The sequence below is a fragment of the Anolis carolinensis genome, unplaced genomic scaffold, assembly GCF_035594765.1.
Source record: "Anolis carolinensis isolate JA03-04 unplaced genomic scaffold, rAnoCar3.1.pri scaffold_12, whole genome shotgun sequence".
Taxonomy (NCBI): Eukaryota; Metazoa; Chordata; class Lepidosauria; order Squamata; family Dactyloidae; genus Anolis; species Anolis carolinensis.
The window spans coordinates 24,285,938-24,308,164 of record NW_026943823.1 but is presented as its reverse complement, the minus strand read 5'-3'; the positions used below and the strand labels follow the sequence as shown (position 1 = coordinate 24,308,164).

The 22,227-nt window shown below is 42.2% G+C and overlaps 1 protein-coding gene and 1 long non-coding RNA gene across 3 annotated transcripts in view; one reads left to right on the top strand and one right to left on the bottom strand.

The window, feature by feature from the left end:
- Positions 1-5,203, top strand: part of gpr50 (G protein-coupled receptor 50) — a 35,977-nt gene extending 30,774 nt beyond the window's left edge. For both annotated transcript variants that reach the window (XM_016996340.2, XM_062964051.1), the window contains exon 2: positions 3,894-5,203. In XM_016996340.2, the coding sequence (XP_016851829.2) occupies positions 3,894-4,765 (872 nt within the window). In that variant the 3' untranslated portion in view covers positions 4,766-5,203. The remainder of the gene's footprint in view (positions 1-3,893) is intronic.
- On the bottom strand, positions 192-21,897 carry LOC134294113 (uncharacterized). Its single transcript, XR_010001091.1, has 3 exons — positions 18,342-21,897; positions 18,036-18,140; positions 192-1,703 (listed from the first exon to the last, which is right to left on the bottom strand). It is a non-coding gene; the product is annotated as an uncharacterized LOC134294113 (long non-coding RNA).
- Between the last annotated feature and the right edge of the window lie 330 nt (positions 21,898-22,227).

Here is a 22,227-nt window from a genome sequence, read left to right as displayed (position 1 = left end):
ATGGCGACTACAAGAACTCTTATCAGTAAAGAATAGCCCCTCCCAAATTCCATTCTCTGTGACATATTTCCTTCTACTCAGGCAGAAGCGGAAGTCACATTCCTTTTCCATCTAGGTAACAAATCATTGCTCTATGCGATTAACTACTTCTGTACTGGGTCGCTTACTGAAGCAAACACACACTTACATTTCACTATATCAACCATTCCTTGACAGCTCAGCTTAGATTCCCAGAGTATATCGTTCTCTCTCTCTCTCTCTCTCTCTCTCTCTATATATATATATATATATATATATATTTAACACCCATTCACACATCAGATGTAATGAGAAAGCAGCCCTCTGTCAGTACCTACTTATTGCTACAGGACAGAAATAAAAGTAAAACGAAAGCAAGCACGATGACTGCAGGTTTCATTTTCGCGTTGCCTCTCGTTTCCTACGAAAATGTCGTCATTATCTCCCCAAATTCCTTCCTCTTCTTTGGTGATACAGCAGATATTTATATAACTCTATAATCTACTAACTAGCGCTCCACAACCCCCACTCTCTTTTCATTTTTCTCTTTTTGTATGTGTGTATCACAATATTATACATCTCTATTTTTTCTGAAAAGGTATAACAATAAAAACTATTATTTAAAGAGACATAAAGAAAAATCAGGCATTGCAACAGAGGACTGGGGAAAATGGGTTGTTGTGTGTTCCCCTAACTAGTAGAAAGATCCAAATTGCTGGCTTTTTCTTGGAATGAAGATCCTCCAAGTGTAAGAGTTCTGAAGTCGAGATACGTCAATCCTTTGAATACACACAACGGTTTGGATCATGCTGCTGATTCATAGCTTGCGTCCTCAAATCATAATCTAAACTACAATATAAAAACCATCCAACGGTTGCACAATAAAGACATATTTTTGATATTGTTCTCTGTCCAGCTTCTGCCTAACTTATCAAAAAGTCCTGGCTTCACTTCCTGACCTGACAAGACCTTTTTCCAGTGCAAAAAAATGTTTAAAGTCCTACCGAATTTTCAGCAAACATCTGGGATTTTGACATGATGACATTTCAAGCAAAGGAAATTGGAGACAGCTGCATAGGCTCAAATGAAACCCCATGCTGGGCTTGGATGAGCAAGCCAGCTCAGATAGGCCAGGAACAACCGGCGATCCTCCTGACAAGCAGGGCTTTCCAAAACTAAATTATTCTGACAACCGCTCAGTCTCAAAACAGCAATGATGGCACTCTCTAATCACTGGCAATCAATTTGGACATTTTCATTACAGTCCAAGCTTTGCCTAAAGCACAGAAGGAAATTTGATGAAAGTGTTTTGGAAAAGTCCTTAAATTTACCCCAAATAACCCTTCTGAAAAACATCTTCCCTGGTCTCGTAAAAAATTGGATTCATTGATTACTTCTTGCTACTGAACTCGACACTACAATTCATAGAGAACTCTTACTGTGCAAAATCATATATCATCTCTTGGGCTGTGCAATTTTTTTGTTACTCATCGCATGTCATATCAAATTCATTAAATTTGTACTTACGTGGCGATATCCGACACATGGGCGTGGCCTGCACCAAAAAATCGAAATTTACCCAATACGTTTTCATTTGCTTTTTGTAAACCTCAGAAGCCTCCCAAAGTCAGTTCTATCGTGTTCTATCTGTGTTCTATTGTTGTAGCCAATTTCACACCAAATAGCTGTAAAAATGAGAGAGAAAGGAGCACAATTACGATAATGAACAACTAACAAAATTTCATCATTTTAGTTATTCTAACGAAATTTTCACTAATGATATTTTAGAAATCCTTTAGAAGCCCTTTAGAAACAAAATGCTGGTACCCCCTAATTTTATAATGTTTTTGAAATATGGAAGAAGGCATCAGTAATTTAAATCTCTTTGAATAGGCTTATACTTGAGTATATATGGTACAGTAGAGTCTCGCTCATCCAACGTAAATGGGCTGGCAGAACGTTGGATAAGCGAATATGTTGGATAATAAGGAGAGATTAAGGAAAAGCCTATTAAACATCAAATTAGGTTATGATTCTACAAATTAAGCACTAAAACATCATGTTATAAAACAAATTTGACAGAAAAAGTAGTTCAATACACAGGAGTGCTATGTAGTAATTACTGTATTTATGAATTTAGCACCAAAATATCACAATATATTGAAAACATTGACTACAAAAATGCGTTGGATAATCCAGAACGTTGGATAAGCGAGTGTTGGATAAGTGAGACTCTACTGTAATTGCCATGGCTCAATAGTATAGAATCCTAGGCGTTTCAGTTTGCTGAGGAACCAACACTCTTTGGCCAAGAAGGATAAAGATCTTGCAAAACGTCAGCTCTTACGATTTCATCACAATGAGCCATGGCCATTAAAGTAGCAATTCTACACGTTTTTAAGGAAACGATTACTGAACGACGTGTTGCCATTGCCACGTATGGACCTTCATATTGCTCCTTACTTGTGGGTTACAGGAGCACATGGCAGGCTTCGACATGTTTGCTTTGGTGTCTTCCTCCCTTCTTGTCATTCCACTCCTCCGAGTCCCACCTATGCTAAATATTTGCTTTTACCCTTCACTTAGTGTATTCCGGTTTGCTTTCTTAAACGTTGCCGACCTTCCTGTGTGTTTTTATTAGCTCTTGGCATGAGGTTTGGAAGGATTGTGTTTGCTGGTGGCACCAGTGCGGTCCCTAAATAATGGTTTTTATACAAAGGTTATTTTTCAGACCATTGGAACGGATCCATTTGGCAAAACAAAGGAAGTTGGGGGAGAATCTGTTGAGATGCTCTAACACTTTTGTCTCGGGAGGCATTATTGTCTTTTGCTCTTGTCAAGATATCCTTGTGAACTTCCCCTTCCACAACTGCTTCGGTTAGCAGATTTAGAAGGTGGCATGAAAGGGAATTACTTCATGATTGTTTTCTGTTGGCAAAGAGATGGGAATGAGCATATTGGTGATTATTTTTGCATCAAGTAGCAAAAGAAGTTGGTTGGCTTTGACTTCCTTTACTTAAGGGAAAGATGTCCTGCTACGAAATAAGCCAGCTGTCTTGCTAACTTCCTTTTATATTAGGTGTAATTTTTACTTTGAACGGCGGGTGAGAAGCTACTACTTTTGGTGCTTCCTCTGGTCCATTCAATCGTGAACTGAGATTAGGGGTCCTTTCATATTCCACAATTATAGCATTATCATACTCCTTTTAAGCATCTTGTAGATGAAAACTCGGATGCAATTTCAGAGTGTGGTCAAGATGGAAAAAGTTATGGGGAACTTTTATGGGGAAGAACATCCAAACTAGGATAGGCTGCCACAGTTTCATGTTACCAGAGCCATGGCAGGTTACATGGTATCAAACTGCATTAATTCTCCAGTTTAGATGCACCCCAAGGTTTCAGGAAGGATTAATTCCAAGATCCCCAGGATTCAGTGGCATCCTCCCACACCTTTGGAAATTAAGCAAAATCAAGTGTCTTCAGAGAGGTATGCAAGACATTAAAAATTGAATAGAGCGGCTAAATTTTAATTAGAGAAATGGTAACATAACAAGTTTGGAATAGGTTGGAATCAGCGAGACGGGGTGAGCTCCCATTTGTCAGCTCTAGCTTTCCATGTGAGGACATGAGAGAAGCCCCCGGCAGGATGGTGTACACATCCGGGCAATGTCCCCTGGAAAATGTCTTTGAAGACAGCTGACTCTTTCACACCAGAAGCAACTTGTCTCAATTTGCTTCTGACAAGATTAAAAAACACACACATTAAAACAAATGGTTAAGAATAACACAAGATCCGGAGATCCAAGTGTCGTTCACGCATTGGCGGTGGACTAACTGTGCCTTTGTTTTCTTCCCTTGCTCTCTGCAACATCTAGGCAATGTCTTTGTGGTCAGCCTGTCGGTGGCCGACCTCGTGGTGGCGGTCTACCCCTACCCTCTGATCCTGAGCGCCATTTTCCACGACAGATGGACGATGGGCCCCGTTCACTGCCAGATCAGCGGCTTCCTCATGGGCTTGAGCGTCATCGGCTCCATTTTCAACATCACCGCCATCGCCATCAACCGGTACTGTTACATCTGCCACAGCCTCCGCTACGACCGGCTCTTTAACCTGAAGAACACCTACCTGTACCTCTGCCTGACGTGGCTGCTCACCGTGGTGGCCATCCTGCCCAACTTCTTTGTGGGTTCCTTGCAGTACGACCACCGGATCTACTCCTGCACCTTTGCGCAGACGGTGAGCATGTCCTACACCATCGCCGTGGTGGTGGTCCACTTCGTCCTGCCGCTGTCCATCGTGACGTTCTGCTACCTTCGGATCTGGATCCTGGTCATCCAGGTCAAGCACCGGGTGCGGCACGAGTGCAAGCACAAAGTGCGGGCGGCCGACCTCCGGAACTTCTTGACGATGTTTGTGGTGTTTGTGCTTTTCGCCGTCTGCTGGGGGCCCTTGAACTTCATTGGCTTGGCCGTCTCCATCAACCCCTCCAAGATCGTGCCGCAGATCCCAGAGTGGCTTTTCGTGGTGAGCTACTTCATGGCGTACTTCAACAGCTGCCTCAATGCCGTGATCTACGGCCTCCTCAACCAGAATTTCCGGAAGGAGTATAAAAGGATCCTCGTGGCGCTCTGGACGCCCCGCTTGCTCTTTGTGGATGCCTCAAAAGGCGGGACGGAAGGCATCAAAAGCAAGCCGTCCCCGGCTGTGACAAACAACAACAACAACCAGGCTGAAGTCTACTTGTAAATGGAAACTTTTCCGCAGCATCCAGACTGGGAAAAAAAAACACTATTGCTGTGTGTGTGTATATATATTTGAATGTATGCTGTCTCATGATGTTCGTGCAAAAAAGTTCCCCAATTTACCAGCACTCAGTGTTTTTCTATCTCTCTAAAGACTTGTTGCATCGTGATAGTTTATGGATTTTGGTCAAAAAGTTTTCTTGAGCTGTGCTGAAAATGTCACGGTTTGGAAATGTAACTCTCTTTCTCTCTCTATGTATAGTTACATGTCTAGATCAGTAGTATTTTTACTACTTCTTAACCAATCTCCTGACCAACAAGGGCATTAACTTTTCTTAGCTCTGAAAAGAGTGTGAAAGATGAGGCAAGAAACCTCTTCTCCAAATGTTGCCTTGACCCTGAATTTGCAGGATAATCTCAAGCAAACTGCCTTGTACTTAAATGGGCTGTTCATCTAACCTACGGGGCATCTACACTAGTGGTGTGCATTCGGGTAAAAGCTTGTCTCGTTTCGTTCCCGGCTTTCGTTGTGGGGTCTGATCCATTTTCGGAAAGCCTCCCGGAATTGGGAGGGTTGATTTCTATGGTTTTGTTTCAGGGACCCAAATATCGGCCCATTATTTGGGGGGGGGGCTTCCCACCAACTGGCTCCCCTTCCTGAGGCGCTCGGCTGCCCGGCAGGCCCTGCGCTTCTTCTCTTCCTCCTCCTCCCTCCCTCCCTCACGCCCACAAACCAAAGTAACGAAGGCGGAGGCATTACTTTTCATTCAACCCTCGTATATCACTGTGAGCCCATCAAGTTTCTTTGAGGGAATTTTCAAAGTTTTTACAAACAACATTTTTTAAAACAAAGTACAAGCACTATCTCCTTAAATTGTCTACACAATGACACAAGGTAACGGGATAATATCCCCCAAGTTTCAGAAATATTCAAATGTGAGCTGTTCCATTCTACGTGTGGAGACGACATCAAGATGCTACCGGGCCCTCTGAGTGGGGAAGGGATGTCTAAATGCTGCAAACGTTTGGCCTGATTCCCAGCCGTGGTGGCTGCTGGAGATGAAATCGAGATCGTGTTGATTCGACTTGGAAGAGCGGAATTCTCTGAATAAGCAAATGCCGTGCAGCAAAAATAATAACGGCCCTGCGTTGTCATGTTGCGTTTTCCGCTTCATGACTTTGGTAGCAGTTTGGGGATGCACACAAGAGTGGCCAGCGCGTATCTACTGGTCGGCATGTTTAGTTCCCAGACTTTGAAGGGAAAGGGAGATTCTTTCCTGCTGGGAGAAGTTGCATGTCAGCACCAGAACCCCGGCGAGCGGGCTTGTAGCAATAACCTCTCTGGCTTTGACCTGGCTTGACTCGAAGCCAGCTTAATTGAGAACGCTCTTCTTTCTCAGGGTGTATTTCGCGAGTGATCCCAAGTCTATTCCTCTCAGCTATAGCGACAGAGCTCTCTAGCAAAGAATTCTAGGTTCCTCAAAACGAAACATCCCAAACTCTGCCCGTGCCCTCCACAAACAACATCCTGCCCCCCACCCAAGAGAAGGTTTTCATGTGGGGACCATTTCATCCTAAATGTTGTTTTTCCTCCAGAATAGATATCCTAAGGTTCCTTAATTTGCATGACCCCGCCCACTGCCTCTCCCTTAACCCTTTCCTATCATTCCCTATGGCACACAGTTAATTGACCAACATCCAGAGAGCACTGTGAACCCAACCAATGATGGATCTGGATCAAACTTGCCACGAATGATGGGATTTGCAGTACCGTCACTGATACTGTGACCACCACTGACAATGGACTGGGACCAAACTTGGCCCAGATGGGACTCAGGGCGGTTTCCAATCATAAAAACAACACAAACATTACATAGCAACATAATAACACATTATTAAACAAGGTAAAACAATACAATTATATAGCAATAAATAACACTTACACAACCTGATCAAGGGTACGGGAACCATAAACCCAATATATTAAAATGTATCCTTTTCGGCTAGAGAGATCTTGTGCAATATATTCAAGCCCAGAAATCGGCGGTATTCCAATGTAATTACTCAAAAAAACATACAGCAGGGGTTAGTGGAAATGGACCTTGATTTTGGGAGTTATAGTTCGCCTACATCCAGAGAAACTCTACCCCTTCCAACAATGGACTGGGACCAAACTTGGCACACAGATCCACATGGCCAACTGTGCATACAGGCCTGCTCTGGGGTGACTGACATAGGATCTGGGAGTTGTAGTTCACCCTTATCCAGAGAGCCCTGAACCCAGCTGATAATGATCTGGACCAAACTTGGCACACACACCCAACATGGCCAACTGTGAATGCTAGCAGGGTTTGGGGGTGATTGTCCTGGGAATCTGGGAGTTGTAGTTCACCCATATCCAGACAGCGCTGAACCCAGCCACCAAACATAAGTGATATCACCTAACATCCCAAAACAAACAATGCCTTCTTCTAATAACCCGGGCCCTGCCGGGTCCCCAAGCTAGTTATTCTACAATTGCCCAAAACCATTGTTTTGAAGGAACCCAAGAGCAACATTGATTCTTGCAGATCAGCTGATGCTACTGAGAAAATGCCTGCATTGGCGTGACCTCTGCTCTTTCTGATCTGCAACAGATTCCTATGTCTCTTGGGTCCAGGAGGAATCCTGTCTCCGAAGGATAAGCCAACTTCCACGGGTCAAGTCCATTCAGGTCAGTCTCCAAAGTCGAGACTGAAACTGGGGACCAAAAAGTCTAGGTTATGTTTGTATTCGTTTGTTTAGCAATTAACTGAAACTACTTTAGGGTTGATTCTCACATCCCAATCCCACTTTTTCTGTCTCTGACTATTGGCACATCGGCAAACTCATGGGGAAACTTTAGCGTGACCTGAATGCTATGATAAACCAATAAACCCTTCAATCAGAGTTCTCTGTTTACTTCTAAGTCCATTAATGATACTGTATTTTGCATTCAAGGGACAAGCGTAGTGTAATGGTTTTGTTTATGTGCTGGACGATGACTGGAGATTGGGAACTGAATCCCCGCCTGGCCATGAAAACCCATTGGGTGACTCTGGGCAAGTCACACGCTCTGAGTCCCCACATCGGAAATGCGTTGAAGGCAGACCACAACAACAATTTTTATGGTGGTCGTTGGAGACAGCAGTTCTTTTTTATTATTACTGGTGTAATTTCTGTTTGTGTTCAAAGCCTATTTTAATCGAGTTTGGTTTCACTAGAATAATAGTGTTGACAGTACGCCTAACCCCAACGATTACTATAGTTATAGGAGAAAATAAAGGCAGGATTCAAATAATGCATATGTAATTAAATATGTTCCGAACTGCATCCAGGGTCAGTGGGTATGGAAACTGACCCAGAGATTCCCTTGTGCCTCAAAACCGGCTAGGTGTTTCAAAAAATTAATTGGAATTAATGAAAGTGAATCAGGCACAAGGAGAAAACTCTTATGCTAGACATGGGTTTGCCAAGGGCATGGATGACTGTTATTCAAGATACTTTTTTTAATGAAAGCAAGGTATTTGTGTGTGTGATGCCAGAAATTGGAAATGTTTTAAAGTCCCATGGATAACTGGGGAACGCCTGGCAAGCTTTGCTAACTGCAGATGTCACCAATCAGGAATTGAGAACCAGGAATCTCACCAGGTTGAAGGCAAATGACAGAGACTGTATTCAATTTGTGAAAAAGGGACACTTGTACAGCATGGATGCTCAAAGGATACAAGTCTAAAAGCATAATCATAAGCAGACATTTTCATACACAAGAATTTCCATGCATTCACATTGCTATGTTTTGAAATTTCCTCCCTTTCCCCTGATTGGCCAGTGCTGAGAAGCTGACCAGCGTCCTGCAAGCCTCTGATTGGTCAGGAGGCAGGTCTTAGCTGTAATTATATAAATAAAAATGTAATTTCCATTTGTGGGGACCTCATATCTCCGAAATTACTTCATTGATTGCTACGACATTTGGAAACAACGTAGCATTTGAACCGTCGAGTGTTTAAAGGTATTCACATACCTACTATCACAAATCTGTCACACCTGAGACAGGTAAAACCATGCCCCTTAGCAGCGTCCAGTCGCCTCCTCCCTTAGCAACCTTTGTAGCCTAGCCACAGAAATGAGGGATACTGACAGTGAAAATCTTTTTTGTGGGCCCCAGTTCCACAAATATTGCCTACTCACAAGCATTGTGAAATCACATATATCTGAAACCTGCTCTTTCTCTATCCTTTCTTTCCCTTTGAACCAGATTGGGCCACAGCAAGACGTGACTGGGTACAGCTAGTAATCTATATATATAAAAGGGTAATGGAATCACGGCACCGGACAAAACAACTAAACTAAATGCTCCACAACCATGAAAACTGACAGCACAACCCCTCATCCATGCCTCTACGTTCATACAACAAAAAGAAAAGAAAAATTAAGTCCTAGCCACAGCAACGCGTGGCCGGGCACAGCTAGTATTATATAATAGTATCTAAAATATCCGAGGCCCTTGGGAAGAGACTAATATTGAGATGAGGCCCAGACACTTGGACCTGATGTGCATGTGTGCTGTGATGTTATGTACAAATAAATCTTCGACAACAACAACAATAATAATGTAATGATATCTCTAATATCCCGAGGTGGCACCGATGGAGAGAAGAGGGACTCAGGTCAGAAGGAATTCTTAATGAACGCCCCTTGTAAGTCAGGTAAATCAATGCATTGCAAGGTAAATCAATGCCTTTAATCCATGAATTTTACCTGCCAGGTATATTATTGTTGCTCGTAAACCATGTTATGCTATTTCTTTGGCTGCTTTATGCCTTGCTTTTTGGTTTTCCGGGCAGGAGGAACCGGGGGAAAGCTGGGTCATGCTTTCGGAAGGGATAAAGGTTGTCCTTCGTGTTGAACTTGGCAAAACGGATGGGCTCCCTGCCTGCCTCGGTTTACTGCCTGCAAATGAGGGCGAAAGAAAGCAGGCTTTCAAGTGATATCAGGCCTGGCAAGAGATAACAGGAGCCGCGGATGGCTGGGTAATCCACAGATAATTAAAGAGAAACAAGAGGATAGGAGGGCCGGAGGGTGAAGTTGCTTCAGTGTCAATATTAATGGACGAGAGTTTGGAAAGTATCTTTCCAACTCATTCCCATTAGGAGTTCTGGTGTTTATATTGTTTTAAAAAATTAAATATTTATTAAGCGAATTAATGACATACACAATATAAGAAAGAAAAACATCTAAAGATGATCGAATGCACATAATACAGGTATGCCCTTCCCCCGAACCCATGGACTGCCACCCATGACTTCCGGCACAACCAGGGTGAAACTAATATCTCTTATAGATAAATAAATATTCAGAAACATCTTCTGATTTCCTGGCTGTAGGAATCTTCACGCCTAAAAATACCACGCCTGTCCCTGCCTCCACATTTCCTCCATTTGCCATTTATCAATCAGTCTGGTTGCCATCATCTTGGTTTTCTTGATGTTTAACTTCCAGCAATTTTAACTCCAGACGTGGATTCATCAAGGCTGGAGATATAAAATCCAAAAAGCTTCACCAATAGGCGATAACCAAACGATAATCCAATTGTCAATGGAGTATTGTTACTAGTTTTATTATTACTTGTATTATTTTTAAATTGTTGTATGGTTTTTTTTTATGATGCATTACATTCACAATACATTTATCATTGTATAGTATTGTATTGTTTTTATCATGTTGGAAACCGCCCTGAGTCCCCTGAGGAGATAGGGTGGTATATAAATAACATTTTATTATTGTTGTTGTTGTCTCTTTGGGTCTCTTGGTTTGTCACGTAAGTCAGATGTTCCCACCTCAACATCTTTAAACTTACTCGCCCAACGACGCACAGGACTCACATCAACACCATCACCATAAACAGCTTGCATTCTCTGATGAATCTCCTTTGGGGTGACACCTTCTGTGGTCAAGAATTCAATGACTGCACGTTGCTTAAGTCGCATGGACTGACCGTCTGCGCAGGGTTCCATACTTGGCACTTTAACAACACAACCATTCAATGCTAAGGCTTCTCCGTCTGCGCAGGGTTCCATACTTCGCACTTTAACAACACAACCATTCAATGCTAAGGCTTCTCCGTCTGCGCAGGGTTCCATACTTGGCACTTTAACAACACAACCATTCAATGCTAAGGCTTCTCCGTCTGCGCAGGGTTCCATACTTCGCACTTTAACAACACAACCATTCAATGCTAAGGCTTCTCCGTCTGCGCAGGGTTCCATACTTCACACTTTAACAACACAACCGTTCAATGCTAAGGCTTTCCCGTCTGCGCAGGGTTCCCTACTTTACACTTTAACAACACAACCGTTCAATGCTAAGGCTTCCCCGTCTGCACAGGGTTCCATACTTTGCACTTTAACAACACAACCGATGAATGCCTGGAGACAAGCAGTCTGTGCTCGTCTTCTCCCCAGGAGCCTGTCCTTCCCGAACCTATGATCTCCTGACACGGATCCCAGATATTATCTAGGCCGTCGGCTCCTCTGTTTCAGATATTAGACCAGTCTTTGCTTAAACAACTCCACTGAGTTGGCCAGTCTGTCTGGCCATAACGTCTGGAGATTTGGGGAGTCCGACTCCAAAAAACTATGATTTCCCAGCTCAAGCTTTCCTACAAGGCACCAGTCAGTGCATGGAAATGTTGAGCAAACATGGGCTGAGTTTGGTTACATCTCCGTCCTCCATGATCTATTCCCCTCAAACATTACAGAACCTCTTTGGAGTATGCATTGTTTTCCTTGAAAGGGATTTCCCCCACTTGGGAACAATTAGAAGGCCATGGCAGCCGTATTTGGGATGGCAGGGACCCAAAACAAGCAAACAACAACATGCTGTTTCATAGCATCCAGAGATGAGGCAAACCCCAGAGACCTTTAATTTTGGCACAAAATGATCTCAGGGTAGCACTGGATTTCATGCTCCATGTGTTTCTTTTATACCGCAGTATTGTTGGATCCCTTCTGGAATCAGGAATCTGCAGAGCTTGGAAAAGCCACAAATGGGACTACGATGCCCAGAATCCCACAGCAAGGAGGACCATGGCCATGTGCAGCAGGGGAATCTGGGGAATATTGCTCAAAACAAATGAACTTTTCCAAAATGTGAATCTATTGTTAAGCAACTTTTTCTGACAATACTGTGTTAATGAGTGTGGATATGGAGGGCATGTTCCTTTATGGAAGCTATTTCTTATTGAGAAGACAAAGTTTTTGCATTTTAATCATTTTGCCATGTTTTCATGATAGAACCAATTAGGAAACAACATTTATAACCCAGGAACAAAAATAATAACTCTGGATGGCAATGGAGGGGCAAATCTCCCTGATGCTGAGCTGTGCACTGCATTCTGGGAAATGTAGTTCAGGGCAGGGTCTTTTGAGCTCTCTAGCATAAGGCTCCTCCCTTCCCAAACTACATTTCCCAGAGTTCTGTGCTGTTCCAGCAAACACTTTTCCCTGCTCCTAATGGTGAGACTCCATTAATTTAGAGAAGAAAGGCAAGGTACTAAGGCAGCCTTTTTGGCTTTACTTTCAGCTTTGCTTCCTTGCACTGAATATGAAACTGACTTTGGGAGCCTTCCAAGATTTACCAACCTAAAGCAAAATAGTATGGGGTCAGTTTTGATTCTTATATTTTTGGCACGGAACACGTTCACCTATCGGATATCGGCTCATAAGTACGAATGTAACAAATTTGATCCAAATGATGAGGATTAATGAAAAAATGCACACCTTTAGAAAATAGCACATGTCTGCTCCACAAAAGTAACATCAATGTTAAAATATATGGGCATAATAAATACCATTCCAAATAAAAAAATATTTAATTTAAAAAAGAAGAAGAAAGTAACGGAGTGAAAAGTCCATCCGAAGAGGTCCGCAGGCGATGGATGCATCTACATTGTATGTAAACCAAATGCACCTGAAGTGCTATGGTTGTAGTTTTACAAGGACTTCAGCCTTCTTCCTCCAAGAGTGATGGTAATTCAAAACTGAGCTGCATTTTGAATTACCGGCTGAACTGTTCCTTCTCCGCGTAGCAGGGCCTGGAGACAAGCAGTCTGTGCTCGTCTTCTCCCCGGGAGCCTGTCCTTCCCGAACCTATGATCTCCTGACATGGATCCCAGATATTATCTAGGCCGTCGGCTCCTCTGTTTCAGTGACGTAGATGTGTCCTCAGTATTAAAAGGATTTGCTGGATTTTGTTTTGCTTTGCAAGCTGTCTCATCAAATATGGCTGTTGGGCCGTTTCATCTTGGCGAAAAGCAGTTTGACCCTTGTTCACTCCAAGGGGACCTTTGCGTCTCCCAGAGCTGCACAGAAGGCGGAAGGCAACTTGTGACATATTTACCTGAAAAATTAGAAAGAACTAGCTGTGCCCAGCCACGCGTTGCTGTGGCAAAGTGGTGGTGGTATTGGTTAAAAATTGTGTAATTTTTATTTGACGTTATTTGTATTTTTAAATAAATTTTATTGTAAGTTATCTTTTTATTATATTTTATTATTTTCTTGTATTATTTTTAGTTATTTTCTGTTATAGTATTTTATTGTATTAATTTTTTAGTGTTTTAATTATTTTGAGTGTTTTTTTATTATTGTCTATTGGGTTGCTAGGAGACCAAGTTGGAGGCGCTTAGCCTTCTAACTGGCAGCAATTGGATAAAAGCAATTATTCCTCTCTCTCTAATTAGAACTTTCTTTTTCTTTTCTTTTTGTTGTATCAACCTAGAGGCGTGGATGATGGGTTGTGTTGTCAAATTTAGAGGTTGGGGGGCCTGTAGTTTTGTTGTTTTGTGGGTCGCCGTGATGCCATCACTCTTTTATATATATAGATGTTCCGTCTACTTACCTCGTCTATGTAGTTTGAGCTTGCTTTCATGTTTGTGAGCAACTAATAGGGCTGTGCGATCAATAAAAAAAAGTTTCAAAACTCATTACAAAACTAGGGTGTGCTAGCGTTTCATTTCTAAAGTGTTGTTGTATGTTTTCCGGGCTGTATGGCCATGTTCCAGAAGTATTCTCTCCTAAGAAGATATGCCTTCTGTTTGTATCTTCATAATCAATATGCCTTCCAGCTTTATCTTCATCATCAGATATGCCCTTTGTCTGTATCACGAAGGGAACTTCAGAGAGTGATCTTACTGGAATCCACAAGATTTGTCCCCTTCCTTTCTACAAGCAATGCTCACATATGGCAAATGTGGTAGCCAGCCACTCCATAGTTTTAGTCTTGGGGAATATGTGTGAGAGGCATGAACGTTTGCCCAGAGTTCTAGCTCTTTTGCCTCACTGTTCAGATACGGGTGTGCGGCTACATCAACTGCATTCCATTTGCAAGATTAAAATTAAAATGGTGGTGCCAAAACCCAAAATTAATGATGGGAACTTGACTGATGCATGGAGGAAGGGGATGGTTATGTAAATGACTGTCTGGCTGAGATGTTTGCAGGGAGATTGGCAAAGATTTAATCAGAAGAGGAAACATTGTAAGCAGGAGAGGAATTATCTTCAATCATTCCTGACCACAAAAAGTGCCTGATGTTATGCAAACTCCTTTAAAAACAAACACAGAGAGATAATCATCAGGAAGGAATCTGGGCACAAAGACAGGGGTCTAACGGCATAGGATCAGAATTCAAAGGATCAAAGCAAGGGGTGCTTTGGTTAGCAAAGTCAAAGGGCTGATGCCTTCTCTGGGTTCCTCTGCTACATAAATGGCACCTATGAGTTGTCATTTGAAATTTCCTCTAATCCCCTAAACTACATGGCACTGTTTCAGTAATAGACCTAATTTTGGACATCCAAGTCACAATGTTGAACCCCCAAAGGCAGCAAAATTGTCACATAGACAGCAAAGTGTAATGAACTCATATTTTAAGTTATTTGTTTTGTTATTAATGGAATTGGCACTGCCAGATATGAGGCAAGGCGTTTCTATGAGGTTTGGCTCACATCTTGCCTTCTTCCTTTAATATTGCTGTCTTTGGGGGCTCAGCATTTTGACTGGGATCGCTATTTGAAGAAGTTGAATACGAAATATTAACTTGTCTCTTGTAGACACTTTCAATACCTGCGGAAAAAATGTTATCTGGGGATGATGGACATCACAGTCTGGGGATAATGGAAATTATGATGCCCCCCCCCCCTGTGGTGCAACGGGTTAAACCTCTGAGCTGCTGAACTTGCTGACCAAAAGGTCAGCGGTTCAAATCCAGGGGGCGGGGTGAGCTCCCGCTGTTAGCTCCAGCTTCTGCCAACTTAGCAGTTTGAAAACATGCAAATGTGAGTAGATGAATAGGTACTGTTTCTGCGGGAAGGTAACAGCACTCCATACAGTCATGCCCATGGCTACGTGACCTTGGAGGTGTCTATGGACAACGCCGGTTCTTCGGCTTAGAAATGCAGATGAGCACCAACCCCAGAGTCGGACATGACTAGACTTTTACCTTTACCTATACCTAGATTACAGTCCAACATACCTAGAGAGCAGCAGGTTGGAAAATGGCTTTCTCCGAATGAAGCTTAAAGAGACACGGGGAAGGGGGCCTCTGGCATTTTTCTCCTGCTCTCTTTTCTTTCAACTGCGTCCAATAAGAGGTGACTGCCCTTGGTATGGGTTCCTATTGTTTTGACTGATTTTTCCAGGAATGCAAAAGAACCTGCCTTTATTTGGGCTCCCACTGACTCTCCGGGTCACTTTCATGCATATAGTTTTATTATCTTATTCAATAAAACATGACAAGAGACATGAAAAGGAGGCCATAAACATGCAAAAATAAACATTTTGCAGACATGCAAAATACCTTTTAAAAATGTCTTTAGATTTCTTCCTCTTAAGTGAGATGCTGGAGGGACTCGCGCGGGGGGGGGGGGGGGGGGGGGGTTATTTATATATTTATCATGTCAGAAGCAGATTGAGAATACAGTTATAATGCATAACAAAACAAAGTTAAAAACCTTTTTTGAGCCACAACAACTATCTCATTGAATGTCTCTCATATTAACCAATAGAACTTCCATTGAGGGATGTCTTCCCAGTCCAGCACAGAGATTGACTTCCTAAAAGTCTCAGTCCGTCCTCCTCTTTGCAGATTCAGCCATTCATTGGAAGTCTGTCTGGCTGCTGTGACATAGGGACACATCCTCCATCTCCTGATTGCGGATTCTGATGCTGAGCAGAATTCTGGGAAATGTAGTTCAGGGCAGGGCCTTTTGCATCCTCTAGCATAGGGCTCCTTGCCTTCCCAAACTACATTTCCCAGAATCCTATGCTTTTTCCATCTCCTCCCAGCAAATTTTGCTTTCTCCCTGCTGCTTCCCTCTTCTCATGGCGAGAGGCCATTCATTTAAAGAGGAAAGGCAGCCTTTTTGGCTTTGCTTCCTTGCGCCGAATATGAAACTGACTTTGGGAGGCGTCAAAGGTTTACAAAATGGAAACAAAAAAGTATTGTGTGAGTTCCGATTCTTAAGTTTTTGGCATGGGCCACGCCTACGTGTCGGATATCATCTCATAAGTACAAATATAACGAATTTGATATGACTTACGATGACTAATGAAACAATTCCACACCCCTAAAACCCACTAAGCAGGGCTTGGAAAAGTTCTTTTTGGGGCTACAACTTCCAGAATCCCACATCCAGTGTGTCCTGGAATTGTCACCCAAAAGGAACATTTACAAACTCTGTCATTAAAGTAGGGCCACTGAAACCTGTGAGCCTCACATCAACTACAGCTCTTTCATCCTTAATCCTTGTAGAAATTGTGGGATCCCTCAACAGTTGATGGATCACATACAGGCTTCCCATCTTTGTGGCAAAGGAAGCGTGCCCTGAGATGAGACTTTTTTGACTTTAATCAAAGTTCTCAGGCATGTTAAGAGAGGACAAGTGACAAAAGTTGACGCTCTTGAGCAATTGCCTCTGGGATTATTGATGAGCCAATCCATTTGATAATGACTACACCTGATTAAATTTGCAATGCTGATAGCCCGGTGGCAGGCAGGCTCTGATTTTGCTTCAAAATAAATAAAAACAGGTACGCATTTCAACTGTTACAGAGCAGGGAAGAGCAAAGCCCCTGATGCAAAGATACGAGGGCTATCCAGAAAGTAGATTACGTTTTGGAATTAAAAATGAACAAAGTATAGGAGAAAACATTTACCATATGCAGTTGAAAACCACACCCAAATACCACTTCTCAACATAGTCGCCATTCAAATCTAGGCACTTATCATAGCGAGGAATGAGCTTGGCAACTCCTTCCCCCAAAACTCTGCCGCTTGCGTCCTCAACCAGCTGGTCACCCCTTCCCACAGCTGCATATCGTTGCCAAAACGCTGTGTTGCCATTGTTGGGCTGGATGGCCTTTTGGGGCCCCTTCCAGCTCTAAGATTCTATGATCTGCTTTGCTCTTTCAACCATTTTAACTTATACTATGAACAATATTTGGATGCTTTTGTTCTCTCCGTCAGCTCAGTCCTTCTCTCTCTGTTGCTCTCTTTTCTGGCCGTTTCTCTTTTCTCAGTTGAATCAGCACCCTCTTGTGCTCAGTCTTGCATTTGCAAGCTTATATATAGTACAGTCTCACTTATCCAACATAAACGGGCCAGCAGAACGTTGGATAAGCGAATATGTTGGATAATAAGGAGAGATTAAGAAAAAGCCTATTAAACATCAAATTAGGTGATGATTTTACAAATTAAGCACCAAAACATCATGTTATACAACAAATTGGACAGAAAAAGTAGTTCATTACACATTAATGATATGTAGTAATTACTGTATTTATATATATTTATTCAACACCTCTTATGCCTTAATCACTTAGGTGCATGTTATAAAACACTGTGAAAAGACAATATATATTATAACCCACTGCGAGACAAGTCTTGGAACAACTTCAGCTGTTCCTTGCAAGAATTTTCATTTTAACTAGTGCTATCCTTACAAACCAAGACAGTTGAATTTTCCCATATTCAAGTAATTTTTGTGAACTACTTTTCTTAACGGACCTACATTTACCCCTTCCATTTCTTTTAAATGGAGGGGGGTAATTCTCCAGCAGCTGAATGACACTTTGTTTGTTTTTTGTGTGTGTCAGGAGCGACTTGAGAAACTACAAATCGCTTCTGGTGTGAGAGAATTGTCTGTCTGCAAGGACGTTACCCAGGGGACATTGCCCGGATGTTTTTGATGTTTTTTACCAACCTTGTGGGAGGCTTCTCTCATGAAGCTGGAGCTGACGGAGGGAGCTCATCTGCACTCTCCCTGGGTGGGATCTGAACCTGGCAGCCTTCAGGTCAGCAACCCAACCTGTGTAAATATAAGGTTGCCCTGTTACTCACTAGTATTACAGAATAGAATAGTAGTTACAAACTGATTATAGTTTATATTATAGGAACATAAGGAATAAACAAAGGACTATTTTACAACAATGTACCAAACATTATATTCATGCTTGAATGTTTTGCCAAAGTAACTGACGCAATGGAACTACAGGAAAGGAGATTCCACCTGAACATTAGGAAGAACTTCCTCACTGTGAGAGTTGTTCAGCAGTGGAACTCTCTGCTCCAGACTGTGGTGGAGGCTCCTTCTTGGGAGGCTTTTAAGCAGAGGCTGGGTGGCCATCTGTCGGGGGTGCTTTGAATGCGATTTCCTGCTTCTTGGCAGAATGGGGTTGGACTGGATGGCCCATGAGGTCTCTTCCAACTCTAGGAACCTGTGATTTGTATTTATATCCTGCTTCATTATATTATTATTATTATTTTATTATTATGACACAGCAAACAAGATAGATATGCTGGATCACCACTGGGACCACCTGCACTGGTTTCTGCCAGAGTCTTTGCAGTTCAATCTTGAGGTCCTGAGAGCGGCTGAGTTTTTCCTGTTGTTTTTCTTCAATGCGACTGTCACCTGGGATGGCAACATCAATGATCCAAACCTTTTTCTTTTCCACAACTGTGATGTCTGGTGTGTTGTGTTCCAGAACTTTGTCAGTCTGGATTCGGAAGTCCCACAGTATCTTTGTGTGCTCATTTTCCAAGACTTTTGCAGGTTTGTGATCCCACCAGTTCTTTGCTGCTCGCAGGTGGTACTTGAGGCACAAGTTCCAGTGAATCCTTTGGGCCACACAGTTGTGCCTCTGTTTGTAGTCTGTCTGTGCGATTTTCTTACAGCAGCTGAGGATATGGTCAATGGTTTCGTCGGTTTCCTTGCAGAGTCTGCATTTTGGGTCATTAGCTGATTTTTCGATCTTGGCCTTAATTGCATTTAATTGCCTTTGTCCTGATGTCTTGCTCCTGGGCTGCAAGGACCAGGCCTTCTGTCTCCTTCTTCAGGGTCCCATTCGTGAGCCAGAGCCAGGTCTTCTATTATTATTATTATTATTATTATTATTAATGGCCTTTGTTCTGATGTCTTGCTCCTGGGCTGCAAGGACCAGGCCTTCTGTCTCCTTCTTCAGGGTCCCATTCGTGAGCCAGAGCCAGGTCTTCTATTATTATTATTATTATTATTAATGGCCTTTGTCCTGATGTCTTGCTCCTGGGCTGCAAGGATCAGGCCTTCTGTCTCCTTCTTCAGGGTCCCATTCGTGAGCCAGAGCCAGGTCTTCTATTATTATTATTATTATTATTATTATTAATGGCCTTTGTCCTGATGTCTTGCTCCTGGGCTGCAAGGATCAGGCCTTCTGTCTCCTTCTTCAGGGTCCCATTCATGAGCCAGAGCCAGGTCTTCTATTATTATTATTATTATTATTATTATTATTAATTGCCTTTGTTCTGATGTCTTGCTCCTGGGCTGCAAGGATCAGGCCTTCTGTCTCCTTCTTCAGGGTCCCATTCATGAGCCAGAGCCAGGTCTTCTATTATTATTATTATTATTATTATTATTATTATTAATTGCCTTTGTTCTGATGTCTTGCTCCTGGGCTGCAAGGATCAGGCCTTCTGTCTCCTTCTTCAGGGTCCCATTCGTGAGCCAGAGCCAGGTCTTCTATTATTATTATTATTATTATTATTATTAATTGCCTTTGTCCTGATGTCTTGCTCCTGGGCTGCAAGGATCAGGCCTTCTGTCTCCTTCTTCAGGGTCCCATTCGTGAGCCAGAGCCAGGTCTTCTATTATTATTATTATTATTATTATTATTATTATTAATGGCCTTTGTCCTGATGTCTTGCTCCTGGGCTGCAAGGATCAGGCCTTCTGTCTCCTTCTTCAGGGTCCCATTCGTGAGCCAGAGCCAGGTCTTCTATTATTATTATTATTATTATTATTATTATTATTATTAATTGCCTTTGTCCTGATGTCTTGCTCCTGGGCTGCAAGGATCAGGCCTTCCGTCTCCTTCTTCAGGGTCCCATTCGTGAGCCAGAGCCAGGTCTTCTATTATTATTATTATTATTATTATTATTATTATTATTATTAATTGCCTTTGTCCTGATGTCTTGCTCCTGGGCTGCAAGGATCAGGCCTTCTGTCTCCTTCTTCAGGGTCCCATTCATGAGCCAGAGCCAGGTCTTCTATTATTATTATTATTATTATTATTATTATTATTAATGGCCTTTGTTCTGATGTCTTGCTCCTGGGCTGCAAGGATCAGGCCTTCTGTCTCCTTCTTCAGGGTCCCATTCGTGAGCCAGAGCCAGGTCTTCTATTATTATTATTATTATTATTATTATTATTATTATTATTAATTGCCTTTGTCCTGATGTCTTGCTCCTGGGCTGCAAGGATCAGGCCTTCCGTCTCCTTCTTCAGGGTCCCATTCGTGAGCCAGAGCCAGGTCTTCTATTATTATTATTATTATTATTATTATTATTATTATTAATTGCCTTTGTCCTGATGTCTTGCTCCTGGGCTGCAAGGATCAGGCCTTCTGTCTCCTTCTTCAGGGTCCCATTCATGAGCCAGAGCCAGGTCTTCTATTATTATTATTATTATTATTATTATTATTATTAATGGCCTTTGTTCTGATGTCTTGCTCCTGGGCTGCAAGGATCAGGCCTTCTGTCTCCTTCTTCAGGGTCCCATTCGTGAGCCAGAGCCAGGTCTTCTATTATTATTATTATTATTATTATTATTATTATTAATGGCCTTTGTCCTGATGTCTTGCTCCTGGGCTGCAAGGATCAGGCCTTCTGTCTCCTTCTTCAGGGTCCCATTCGTGAGCCAGAGCCAGGTCTTCTATTATTATTATTATTATTATTATTATTATTAATGGCCTTTGTCCTGATGTCTTGCTCCTGGGCTGCAAGGATCAGGCCTTCTGTCTCCTTCTTCAGGGTCCCATTCGTGAGCCAGAGCCAGGTCTTCTATTATTATTATTATTATTATTATTATTATTATTATTATTAATTGCCTTTGTCCTGATGTCTTGCTCCTGGGCTGCAAGGATCAGGCCTTCCGTCTCCTTCTTCAGGGTCCCATTCGTGAGCCAGAGCCAGGTCTTCTATTATTATTATTATTATTATTATTATTAATTGCCTTTGTCCTGATGTCTTGCTCCTGGGCTGCAAGGATCAGGCCTTCTGTCTCCTTCTTCAGGGTCCCATTCATGAGCCAGAGCCAGGTCTTCTATTATTATTATTATTATTATTATTATTATTATTATTAATGGCCTTTGTCCTGATGTCTTGCTCCTGGGCTGCAAGGATCAGGCCTTCTGTCTCCTTCTTCAGGGTCCCATTCGTGAGCCAGAGCCAGGTCTTCTATTATTATTATTATTATTATTATTATTATTATTATTATTAATTGCCTTTGTCCTGATGTCTTGCTCCTGGGCTGCAAGGATCAGGCCTTCCGTCTCCTTCTTCAGGGTCCCATTCGTGAGCCAGAGCCAGGTCTTCTATTATTATTATTATTATTATTATTATTATTATTAATTGCCTTTGTCCTGATGTCTTGCTCCTGGGCTGCAAGGATCAGGCCTTCTGTCTCCTTCTTCAGGGTCCCATTCATGAGCCAGAGCCAGGTCTTCTATTATTATTATTATTATTATTATTATTAATGGCCTTTGTTCTGATGTCTTGCTCCTGGGCTGCAAGGATCAGGCCTTCTGTCTCCTTCTTCAGGGTCCTATTCATGAGCCAGAGCCAGGTCTTTTATTATTATTATTATTATTAATTGCCTTTGTCCTGATGTCTTGCTCCTGGGCTGCAAGGATCAGGCCTTCTGTCTCCTTCTTCAGGGTCCCATTCCTGAGCCAGAGCCAGGTCTTCTCTTTATCAGCTTTTCCTTCAATTTTGTCAAGGAACTTTCCATGCCATGTTTTGTTGTGCTAGCTATTATTATTATTATTATTATTATTATTATTATTATTATTATTATTATTATTATTATTATTATTATTATTATTATTATTATTATTATTATGTATTTATATTCCGCTTCT